The sequence below is a fragment of the Amphibalanus amphitrite genome, unplaced genomic scaffold (genome assembly GCF_019059575.1).
Source record: "Amphibalanus amphitrite isolate SeventyFive unplaced genomic scaffold, NRLGWU_Aamphi_draft 000154F_arrow, whole genome shotgun sequence".
Lineage (NCBI taxonomy): Eukaryota > Metazoa > Arthropoda > Thecostraca > Balanomorpha > Balanidae > Amphibalanus > Amphibalanus amphitrite.
The window spans coordinates 782,501-795,017 of NW_024881649.1; the positions used below are offsets into that span (position 1 = coordinate 782,501).

General features: G+C 46.9%; 1 protein-coding gene across 15 annotated transcripts in view; it reads right to left on the reverse strand.

The window, feature by feature from the left end:
• Nucleotides 1–12,517, reverse strand: part of LOC122383078 (broad-complex core protein isoforms 1/2/3/4/5-like) — an 84,849-nt gene that overhangs the window by 32,766 nt on the left and 39,566 nt on the right. For 4 of the 15 annotated variants that reach the window (XM_043369192.1, XM_043369190.1, XM_043369189.1 and 1 more), the window contains exons 1-5: nt 5,270–5,714; nt 4,231–4,422; nt 3,652–3,828; nt 2,663–3,272; nt 2,124–2,231 (exon numbers count right to left, since the gene is read on the reverse strand). In XM_043369192.1, the coding sequence (XP_043225127.1) occupies nt 2,124–2,231; nt 2,663–3,272; nt 3,652–3,828; nt 4,231–4,422; nt 5,270–5,296 (1,114 nt within the window). In that variant the 5' untranslated portion in view covers nt 5,297–5,714. Of the gene's footprint in view, nt 1–2,123; nt 2,232–2,662; nt 3,273–3,651; nt 3,829–4,230; nt 4,423–4,654; nt 4,745–5,269; nt 5,720–11,246; nt 11,260–11,289; nt 11,346–12,517 lie in introns of those variants that run through there. The other 11 variants (XM_043369197.1, XM_043369195.1, XM_043369194.1 and 8 more) reach the window with 11 other exon arrangements.

The following is a 12,517-nucleotide window of genomic DNA, read 5'->3' on the forward strand; positions in this document are numbered from 1 at the left end:
TCAGCATCAGCTCTGAGTTGTTCATACTTTTTTTAATATATTTAGCTCGAATCTTTGAATGGACGGATTGACAGAGCCGGAGTCCACGCTAAGCAGAGCTTGTCGCGTAGACCCCGACCCCTACCGTCCGATCGCGCAATTCCGGGTAACGAGAGAATTTACATAGATGCCAGAGTTTAACGCGCCCTTCAAAGCCGGACACCGCCTGTCCCACTCAACTGACTTCAACTGGCTGTGGCTGCTCCCACCAACTGCAGGCCATCCCCGTCAGGAGTCTCTAATATCGAGCGCCGGAGCGTCTCGAACCCGGGCTATCACTACCGGGAGTCCGAAGCTCTACCAACTGAGCTACGGGACAGGCAATAATGTGGGTCCATTCAATATATTCCTGCCCGGGGCCGGGATGATTCAATAAATGTCACCGAGGTTTTTTTAGCGAAAACTCCGAGGGCCGTTAGGCCCGAGGTGCTTTAAAAGCGAGGTGACATTTATTGAATTCCCGGCCTTAGGGCTGGAAGGTGTTTCCCATACCTGCCAAAAAGCTCACAACTATAATTGATAGTGACGTCAGCAGCCGTGTGGTTCAACGCGTTTAACAACACCCCTTGAACCACACGGCTGGCAATCTTAAAGCACTGCATTAAACTTTGAAAAGTGTGGTACAGTGCACGTGCCATTAAAATGCCTGGATGTCTCGATTTAATCATGCAATGTAGCAGGTATGGGAAAATTTTAATCCATCAATTCCAAACATTCCAGCAAAACGTATATAACCAGTATAACGCCTTTTGGGGCGACTAACGGAGCGAGCGAGAGGGTGAGCCTTGCACGTGCGGAATTTCGAGGGGGTACCTCCAACTGACTTGTGCACGGCACCCTACTAACCGGTCTCTAGCGATGTGCCAAATTTGGGCGCAATCGGCCCAGCCGTTCTCGAGATCTGGAAGCGGCACCCTGCACGTGCGCACGTGCAAAATGGGTCCCAACTGACTTGTGCACGGCACCCTACTAACCGGTCCCTAACTGTGTACCAAATTTGAGCGCAATCGGTCGAGCCGTTCTCGAGATCTGGAAACGACCCCTGCACGTGCGCACGTGCAGCAGCACCCCAACTCTGGCACATGGATATGCAGTGCCTAGTGGGTGCCTATCTACATGCCAACTTTGAGCGCAATCGGCCAAGTAGTTACCGAGATATTGCAACAATTGCAAAACCGACACCTCTTCGTTTTGCACGTGGCACGTGCATAAGGGGTCACCCACATGCATCGGGAATAGTCCAATACTTGGTAGAAGGAATGAAGCTACCCTACAAAAATTACCGCATGTAAATCGGTCAAGTGGTTGCTGAGATATAAGCCTCGCAAAAGCGTCCGCACGGCCGGCCGGCCGGCCGGCCGCTCATACTCAGAAATTTCCGTTAATCTAAGGAAAGACTACGCTCGCTTCGTAATAACAGTATGGTTGTTCTTATGATGAGTGAAGATATTACAAATGAAATCAGATGCTTCGAGTCCCTCAAAAGCCAGGACAGTGAGTCGATACATTGTGGTGGGCGTGCTTACTATAAAGCATCGGTCGGAAACGCAGCCAGCCGTGAGCGGGGTTCCCACTACATGGCATAACCGGCAACAAAGATCAACGATTATTATGAGCGGTGATATTTGAATATTAGAGTGATAATAGAGTGATCGTTATCAGGAGGCCGCCAAAGCTGCGGTAAATGCTAATGGACGCTGGTGACCTCTGTGGTGCACCGCTCACACTATAGTTACGAAGTCTCCGGAATATGGCCAGAGGACGCTGCTACAGTCGAAATGCCAGCCAAGTGTAGAACAGCACCACCGAAATTTTTTACCATAATTTAGGTATGGAACAGACCAGAACATTGTGCACTGATGTAACTGACCCGAGAAAATGTCTTACTTTCAATGAATTTATGTGATCGTGAGGGTCAACATTAGTAGATGCCTTAGCAACGCAAGACTACGGCCACAGTATGTCTTCTGTTCAGATGCGCTTGATTCTCCTCCAAATCAATTTTCCAACATCCAACTGCCTCACACGCACCACAATGTATCCCCCACCGTCCCGACCGCCGCTGCCCCGTCTGCCGTTCTAACCTGGTGCTGATCCGTCCTCCATTGGTGCTCCATGTGGTGGGTGGTGAGAGGCGCCCGGTAGGCCGGTGGGGAGAGGCCCGTACTGGTGGCCGGCGGCGAATGAGACGCCTGTGGGGCGGGATAGGGGGGGGGGGGGGCGTGGGGGTTACAGGAGGTATATCTAGGCGGCTGGTGAGCAGAGAACGGGACGTGACATAAAAATAGGGTGTATATTGAAGTGAACACGTCGTTTTTATACACTATTACTCACAAATTGAAAGAACTTTAACCGTTACATAATAATAAAATACCGGAAAATACGATGGAGGCTTACAAATTACAAATAAAACTAAATGTATGATAATGAATTGATGACTTATTGCAAAAACAAGAAAGAGTAACACAGGCTTAACTGTAAAATAATGAATACATGAAATGCATAAGAAAATGAATCCTCTCGACCATTCAGCCCCAAACACTCCTCCATCCCTTCCCACCATGACTAAACTGAACTCGCTCGGCCACTGAGCTCCTAACCCCTTCCCTCCCACCGTTCTCACCTTGCGCAGATGACGCCGCACCAACGTATCCTTCGTACTCATTGAGCTGCCCCAGGGCGGCATCTAAACTACCGCCGTCCTCCCCATCACTGAGATCCACCTTCTCCACTTTAATGTTCTCCGACTCGTGTTTCGCTAGCGTCTCACGACTACGCGCTGTCGGCACTGACGATCCTCCTACTGATGGAGAGAATGATGAAGACGGTGCTGCCGATGATGATGTGAATGTAGATCCTGATGTCGCAGAGGGTGTGGTAGATGAAGATGCTGGTAATGAAGGCGCTCCTTCAGCCCCTCCTCCCGTTTCTGCTGAACCCAGTGCTGCAGCTGAAGCTGCCGTAGCTGAAGCCGCCGCGGGCGACATGGCCACGGGACTCGGAGACGGTATCGACTGGTTGGAAGACCCCGACAGCACGACGGGCGTCTCGGGACGCCGGGCCGGTGAGGCCGCCGGCCGGGGCCACGCTGGTGCGGGTCCCGAGGACAGGGGCGCGTCCCCGCTGTCAGAGGTCCTGCGCCGCTTGGGTGGCGGCGTGGCCAGCCGCGGCGGCAGCGGGTGGTGTCTCGGCGGCGCCGGTCGGGAGGGCGGCGCCGGGGCCGGGTCCGGCGGCTGCGGAGGGGGGCAGAATCAGGATCAGAATTTGATACTCTGTGATAATTAGTCAAGAAATAACTATTAGTCAATCAGAGTTATAACAAAAACTAGTAGACATTTAACAAACAACTAGAAAAGTTTTCAGTTAGGGAGGTGACAGAGTTAGAATAAGTCCCCTAATATTCTTCTAATAACATTTTTCTCCAATAATATCCATGTCTCCAAATAACATTATCTTCCTCCTCAGCCATCACATCTTTGATGTTCCTACCCTCCTACTCTTCACTCTCTCCTTATCCATACTTTTCCCACAGACTCCCTCTCCCACCCTTCCCATCCCTCTCCACTCTCCCTCCCCCCCACACCCCTCTCTCTCCCCTCTCCCCACACCCACCTTATCCTCCTCGCCGCTCAGGCCCCTGATCTGCAGCATCTCTGCTGTCTTGATGAAGCTGGCCAGCTGGCTCTGCGACACGTTGACACTCCCCTTGTATATGAACTCCACTATAGCGCTCAGGTCGGCCGCTGTGGTATCCTTTAGGAAGATCACCATCTGCTGGCATGATATGCTCTGGCAATAGAGAACAATGAGTCAAACGTGAGAACAATGAGTCAAACGTGAGAACAATGAGTCAAACGTGAGAACAATGAGTCAAATGTAGATCACGTCGAGATAGGCATTGAGTGAAACAGATCAACAAGCACAGACTGATCGCAGATTGTGGGATTTCTGCATTGGACATTACATTACAAATAGATATCATTACCTACTTCAAAATCATTTAACTGAATTAACTAGGTATTATCATGGTGATGAAGCTCCATTTCACTTTGATTATATCTATCTGACTATATCAACTCAACTCTCACTATATTGAATAAACATGATTATAAGCCAACCTTGCAATTCATTTACACTATCATCAGCCCCCTATCACTCTCTAGGACGCCAGGTACATTTCCCATCACCCACCTTCAGTAGTTCCCTGAAGTACGGACTGCAGGCGGACAGCATCATCCTGTGGGCCCGGACACGCTGTCCCTCACAGCAGAGCGTGACGTCCAGCAGCTCCCCTCCAGAGCGGAGCTGGTCAAACACGGAGGTGACGCTGCCCTGGAACCCGTCCCATTTGAGGCAGAACTTCTGAGAGTCCATCCTGGAGAGCTGTGGAACAGGGGCAAGACAGCAATTGGTTAGTTCATGAGAGATGGTTTGCTGAATAAGGGAGAAACATATGAACGTGAGAAGTGAAAAGGGCTGTGGAATATGGAACAAGACAGAATATTGGAGCCTGGAGGAGGGGAAAGGGAAAGGGAGGGATGGGAAAGGGAGGGGAAACGTAATGGGGAGGAGAAGCAAACGATAACTTTCACGTGCTCAGAAACTATGTACACACCTAAGCCAAAACCTTTGTACACTGGGAAAAGACGGGCGGGCGCTTTGTGTTTTTTGCGGTGTTTGTCTTTGGCGGCGGGCAGGCGATTTTTTTGCGTCGTTTGCGGTGTTAAAATTGTTTGCGGTTGGCAGCCGCTTTCTCGTTTTTTGCGGTGTTTGCTTTTGGCGGCGGGCGGGCGATTTTAAGGCGTTTTCGGTTGGCGGCTAGCGGGCGGGCGATGCGGGCGGTTTTATTGGTTTGCGGCGTTTTTGCGTTTTTTTATTTGCGGTTTGCGGCGGGCGGGCGTTTGCTTATTTTTTGCGACGTTTGCGTTGGCGTTTCGGGCGTGCGTTTTGCGCGTTTTGCGGTGTTCGCGTTTTGCGGCGGGCGGGCGTTTTTCACAATTCAAAGTCCAAACCTTCGGTCCACAGCGCTCCTCGAAAAGCGCTGCCCTCGAGTACACTGGGAAAAGACTTTCCATCCTGCACTGTAGCCAATTAGTCAGTGATGGGGTTTGTTGTCTTAAGGAAAAAGTGCAAAAATAAACAATAAAAATAGTAAATAATCCAAGTATTCAGAGGCCGTCTGATTTTCCAAGGCACAAGTAAGGCAGTGTGTACTGCGTTCTTTCCTTACATGATTTTCTTTAGCAAATTCCTGCATTTCCTAAGATGTGCAAAAGGCTTGTGTCTCTTTAATGTAACTCCATCTCACAAGTTCTGGCACCACTGGCTCATTTTGTCTATGACAACATTGTCTCTTTATTCTTGCGATTACAATGTCTGGAATCAACATAATTGGGTTTCACGTTGAGCATTTCTAGTCATCAACCACAAATAACACAAAGACTTCCTTCAGGCATCCCACCTCCTCAGTCATTCATCGCTGCCACATGAAATATGGTATAGGTATGTGAAGATGAAGTCCAGACTCTTAGTCCGGACAACTCTTCGATGGAAATGATGCTTACATCACATGTCTTGTCAAGACAAAATAAACACCACAACACCAACCAATCACACCTCTTCAAATCACATATAAACATAAACACCACAAAGGAAATACAGCTTTGCCATATGGAAATACACACAGTGTATATAAATACAGTGTCGGCAAATGAGCCTGGTCACGTGACCGGCGGACTCGCTGTTTTTCGAGGGATCCGCACGTGCGGTTGTGGCGGGGGCACCTCCCGGTAACTGTGGTGCCGACTCGCTCTCGGCTCCCATAGGGATACAATGGGACCTACTTTTTGATTAGCTCTCCTGACTAAACTAGGACGGATTTTTCAAAGATACAACTAGCACCACATGCAGTCGTGTGTAAGCTTTCTAACGGTACCAAAAATATATTTTTATCGGCAAAATTGAATAAGTACAGGCCCATTTTAGGTTCGATTCGCGCTTATGACGGAAGAGAAGCCACCACTAATTATAAATACAACGAACAAGTGTTGGAAACCGGAGTATAAATGCAGTTTTGAATTACATTAAAGCCATTTTCAGTCACTGCAACCGATGAGTGGAAGTGATCGGTGTATTAGGTCACCCGTTACCGTTAGGTATTACTTTTTAACTACCTACCAACAACACCCATAGGTATTGTTCTGATCTATTCCAGACAACAAACTAAGGTTTTGTGTTGAACTGTGCCAGAAAGAGCAGTTAGGTCAAATATGGATACGAAGGTAAATAGGACTATACGAGCATCCATGTTGATACGTTTATGCTGGAGCTAGTAGTTGATAGGTGTTCCGTTCTATTGATGCGGGCAAACAACGAATCGGGGTTGTCATGGGCGAATCTATAGGTATAATTGTGTCTTGTATGAAACATGCACGGTATCTGCAAATACTAGAATGCTGCTGCTAAGCTGAAAGAAGGCTCAGCCGGACTTTTATACTATGAACCGGCCATGTTAAGTTTATGCCGGGCTAGAGGGTGCAGTGTTCGTCACGGGCCAGCCAACCCACAGAGCACAGCCCAGCCCAAGCGGGGCCCATGGGCGCCGAACCCAGCACAGCTCAGGCCCATTGAATTTCACACGCTTTTTAGGCTTTTATGGCGGTCGCCGGAATAGGCAAATGGTAGATCAACTCTTCAAAAATTGTTTCAATATCTACTTCGCTGGGAGGCAATGAGCTTTGATTGTCAAAAAATGCAAAACTTTACATTTGTTACAGGCACAACATCCGAAATGCAACATGTGCTTATAGTTGTACGCCCGTCCTTAACATGGTTGTCATGAAAGTTGGGGGAGGGGGGAGGCGGCCGCACGTTGAGGGGTCACAGTCCGGTATTTTGACGCCCCCCCCTTTACCGCCTGAACGGGAACCTTCACTCCATCCCGTCCCGTCCTCTGTATTAACCGCCTTTAAGCCCGCCCGATGACCCTGCCGTTTTCAAAGCCAACCTGAGCTGAGCAAGATAATTCGGTGTAAACGTCGACAACTGCAGTGAGTTGTGTGCAGTCCCGGTGTTCCGCTACAACATTATTGCACCTCTCGTTTTCGCCATCATCGACGCCGTGCACTTCCGAAACATGGATGCTCCGGGACAGTTTGAAACAAGTAGATGTCCTACACGGACGCTTTGCACATCCAGTGTCTGTACATATTTCCATATTTCAAACAAATCGAGCAGAAAATATTATAACGAAACAGCGGCGTACAGCGTACAGCGTGCAGCGGGGATATCTGAACAATGCACCATACATGACGAAGAGCCAGCAGACCCTGGTGCAGCTCAAGACGGCGGTCGTTGATACCACTCTTGTGCCTGCGCCCAATGCGCGACAACGTTGGCGGGGGGGGGGGGGGAGCAGTGAGTCATTCAATACGTTGAGCTACTTTGAACATGTCCCATAGCGGCCTGACAGTAGCAAATGTGTGTTGGCTAGCTGCGCAACTGAGTAAATTTTCACACAATTTTACTTCCTTTGATTTGCAAATCCTTTTATCTGGTAAACATGCTTGAAAGTAGAATGATAATGAAGTGATTCAGTTTTTGGAAACGTTTCAGAACAAAACATATTAAAACAATGTCTCATACGTATTATCAGAATAACAACAAAGACCGCCGGCCATCGGTCATGAACACCGTTCACCTGTCACTATCACTGCCAGTGGAAACGCACACACACACGCGCGCACACCGACACACACGTCAGCCGCAGTCAGTTACAGGTAAGCTCCCAGAGGCCTCTCCGACGGCGGCCGGCCGGCTCCCAGAGGCTGCTCCGACAGCGGCTGGCCGTGGCTCCCAGGGACTGCTCCGACGGCGCGGCGGCTGTCGCTACCAGGGGCTGCTCCGACGGCGCCTGGCGCGCCGCTCGCAGATCCTCCTTGGAGTTCTAGCGCGCTGATGGTAGCTGTGTGATCCGCTTTCCCTTTCTGAGCTTGGTGTAGCACAGGCAACCTGCAAACACATCACAAAAACTGAGTTTGTGAATTTGAATCAACTTTGAACTGAACCACAACTATTATGTTTTTTTATGAAGATTTACCAAACCAACAATTTCAACTTCCACACTGCGCTGACAGGTATACACATAATACACAAATAAAGGCTAAAACCGTTTTTCCACTTCTTCCACTTGTCATCAATACATTTTGCCCAACATATGAGTGTGCAACAAGAAATACATATGACTAGCCTGCTGCATCGCTTTGGTGGCTTCGTGCAAAATGTAAACCTAAAAATTTCGCTCTTTCTGATTTATGGTACATCACTTTTATGCCAATTTATTAACTTTTTGGAAGGTGGGATTGTCCCTTTAACACAGGCAAGCCCTTGCCGAGCCCGGCATATGCCCGGCCTCCTCGAGCTTAGGCCCGGCAAAAGTCCGGCGGGTCCGAATTTAAGCCCGACACCGGGGCCCTGTTTCACCGGTGATAGCAGCACGATGCTTTTACACGTGTCAAATTGGGTTTCCATGGAGACATGAACAGGCCCATTGCTCCAACACTACCACAAGTGTGACGTCAGTCGTCAGCTCGCGCAATTTGATAACAGCGTGGTAGCAGCGTCCCGTGAAACACCGCCCGGGCCCGTAGGCTCAAGACTTGCATCATTACTATGCATATACTGGTATGGTAAGCAACCTGGCATATGAGTTGGACTCAAACAATGAAGTTAAGTGGCTAGTGCTTACCGGAAATGAGCAATCTGGTACCCGTTGTACTGGAAGAGTGTTGGGATGCAGCTGCCCTCCTCAAAATGACAGGAACAGAGCTGGGAAGTGCTCCTGGGAACTGCATCTGCACGTCTGTAAATGACAGATGCAACAAATGTAACAACTGGCATACTGTTCTTGCACGTGGACTTTTACATACAAAATGCCTTGTGTTTAGAGGTAAGATATTGACTCAGACAGCACAGCCACAGCTTCTAAACAAGATGGTATCACTGACACTGTATCATGTTATTTTGGCTCCAGAATCCAGAATCAGAAGGTTGACATCCTCACCTAGCAATCAAAATGTAGCTAATTGGCTTTATATCAATGTGAGGTGCTAAGAGTGAACAATTATGATTATTTACAATGCTTCAGAACATGGTCAAACCTTAACTAACCCAACCTACACTGGTTCGCTAGCAACATTCGTAGCACGTCTTTTTTGTACATAGTAACTGGAATATATGCTAGGTAAGAGTACCTACATCTTTTCTTTTTTTTGTTAAAGAGGTATGCATTTGGCCTGTAGCCTATAACACACCTCTTCAACCAAAAATATTTTCCTGACCCATCCCAACACATCCCTTAGAGCTGCCTGCGGCATTACACTCAACGGAATACCAGGTCAAAGCATTACCTTCATTAGGTAACTTGTGATAAATATGATAAGCTTTTAATGGATTTCATGTTCTCTTTCCTGTAATTAGTTTTATGCAATGGATTTGATTTGTTATGCTCATTATGATCAGCACAAAAATAAAACCTTTATATAAACAATATTTTCTGTATTTTAATAAAAGAAGAACTATATTTGGTAGTAGTAAAGCAGGCGTCACACTTCTTTTTGCAACCAAGGAGGTGCTGTAGGTTAGGTTGTAGGTTCTAAGTTGTACAAAAAGTTGAGGCAACAAAAAGCAACAAAAGCAACAAAAAGTTGTACATAGGTTGTAGAGTTTAGGTTGTAGGTATGGCTAGGTCAGGTTTAGTTAGGTTTGTTTTGGCTTGGTTCAATTAGAAAGCATCTCTGGGTATAGCACCTCTCCTTCATTGCAAAAAGTAGTGTGACGCCTGCTTTACAACTAACCAATATTCTATAGAAAATATTGTTTGACGCGGAAGCTTGCATTGATTAATCATGTTGTAAAATTCAAACCCATTGGCTGTTAGCAGCATGTTGATTAGCTGACGATGACATGGCTGCATTCCTCAGCAAAGCACATATTCCTCAAGAAGGCACTTTTCAGGACGAGAAATGGAATCTTTGCCTATGGTGATCATTGGGCTGTAAAAGCTCCTGGTTTGTGCTCGTCATTACATAACATTTATTACATTTATCATTACTACATAATGTATTGCATTTATCATTACAGCTAACAAGGACACATCTGGATCTTACCTGACAGCCCTCACCTAAGCGACCCTCATCTTCTCCTCTCTTGGAAACCTAAATCAGTAGGCGGAACTATGGTCAAGCGTACCCATTTTCGGGAACGCATTTTCGTTCCCATGTTTGGGAACGATAAACCCAAATATGGGAACGCCATGTAGGCATTAATTAAAACAAGAAAAAGAAACGTTAAATGACGTCCAAAAAATATAAAACGACCGTGAACCGCCTGATATTTGTCTCAATATTGTTGGGAAAGAGTTTGATATTGTAAGGCCCATCGTAGTTTTAAATCGTTCCCCTATTTCTAAAGCAGTCCATCATCCGGGCCGCGAACCCAAATTTGGGAACGCTCTCGTACACTGGCGCCGCAAGCGTTCCTTATTATGGGAACGGCGTACCCAAAATTGGGAACGATTTCACCGACGCCTTTCAGGGGCTCTTTTCATTAACAAGCATCACGTCCAACGCCGCAAATTATTGTTAACGCAACAATCATCAGATGACCTTTCCGGCAAGACCGTCGCATGTTTCGCCGGTCTTCTGCGCTTTTATTCCCGTCGATCTCGCAGCGGGCACGCCCCCCTCTGCAGGATTACGTAATTCACAACGCTCAGCGATGTTCAACAAGGTCTTCCATACCTATATCCACCGTCCGTGCCGAGGGTGGAGACATGTCAAGCACCTGTCTGTTTATCACCGATAGTTGACGGGTACAATGAAGTATCCAAAAATGGGAACGCTGAATATGTTACACCCTCAAAACACCTAGTCCCAATGAAAATCTAGTTTTTTCCTTTCTTTATGAGTGTAAGTGGCAAAAGGCCTGGTAGGATGGGCACGAGGAATGATCGAAATCAGCATAGAAATTATAAATAAGCCACACAGAGCGACCTATATAAGAGAAATTCTCCCAAAACGATCATGCTTAGAAACACGGAAGACAAAAACCACGCTCATGACACTCCTTATAAAACAACGCTAAACAGCTAGCATCCAAATAAAATATGTCTTTCCGGGCTGATAAAATACAGCTGAATACTTTTCGACCACTTAAACTGAGTTTACAACAGAGTTCGGTAAAATCACGCACGTTCTACGCGGTCGTCCGCCTCGACACCTGGGCCCTGTTTCACCGGTGATAGCAGCAAGCTACTATCAAATTGCGCGAGCTGACGTAATGTGATGACGTCATACTGCTGACGTAAGGGGCAATTCTGGCGCACGATTGCCGCAATATTGTTTTACGTCATCAGCTAAATGTTCGAAGTTAATGTCCAAATTTTTCCTAAACCCAACTTCTTTTAAATACATCATATTGAAAAAATATATATCAAAAATATATATACTATCATGACTGCGTAAACTCTTACTTTTAGGCTCATACGTCACTTAATGCCGCCGCCAAGGTCGCGGCAATCGTGCGCCGGAACTACCCATTACGACAACAGTATGGCGTCACGACATGACGTCAGCTCGCGAAACGTGATAGCAGCTTGCTGCTATCACCGGTGAAACAGGGCCCAAATGTCAACAATATTACCTCGGGACTGTCCGCGTGTTCGCTTGCATATGTCAGCATCGGGTGTCGCTAGTATGAAACTTCATAACCAGGCGAAAATTATTATACTTGACCTCAAAATGTAAAAAACGCTTCATTTTCCCTAAAATTGCATGTTAAGTATAGTGTAACCCATGTTTTCATCATTCCGTCATTTCAAAAAATCATTAAAAATATCATTCGACGGTCAATTTTCTTGTTCAACGGTCAGATTAGATAATTTTATAGAGACTTAGTAGATACTTAAATTAGCGTGCACTTTTTTGAGACGTGATGCACTAATGAGTTTTAGTGGGCGAACGGCCGAAAAATTACCTTCCGTTCTCATAAATGGGAACGCCCGTTCCCATATTTGGGAACTACGTTCCCAAAAATGGGAACGTTCCTATATTTGGGTACTCATGACCATAGTTCCACCTACTGAAATGTACATCTTGCAGCGCTGTTGTGGTGGCTGCACCCAGATGCAAAACACCCTGGCATGCTGCTTGCTAACACAAAACTGAATCAGAGTAAGAGCTCTGCAATCTGCAATAAAATATTATGGCAGGTCACAGCAAAATACAAGAGAAAAGATTGCAAATCTGATACAAGCTTAAAATTGTATAAGATTTGGAGCAGGCAGTTTGTTGACGCCATCAAATGTATCAACCGCGCAGTATTTGTCATCAAATTTTGGTGCCGAGTCAAGGTCAAATGTCACGTGACATTTGGCCGACAGGCCGACGACAGGTGTTAGCAAGCAGCATGCCAGGGTGTT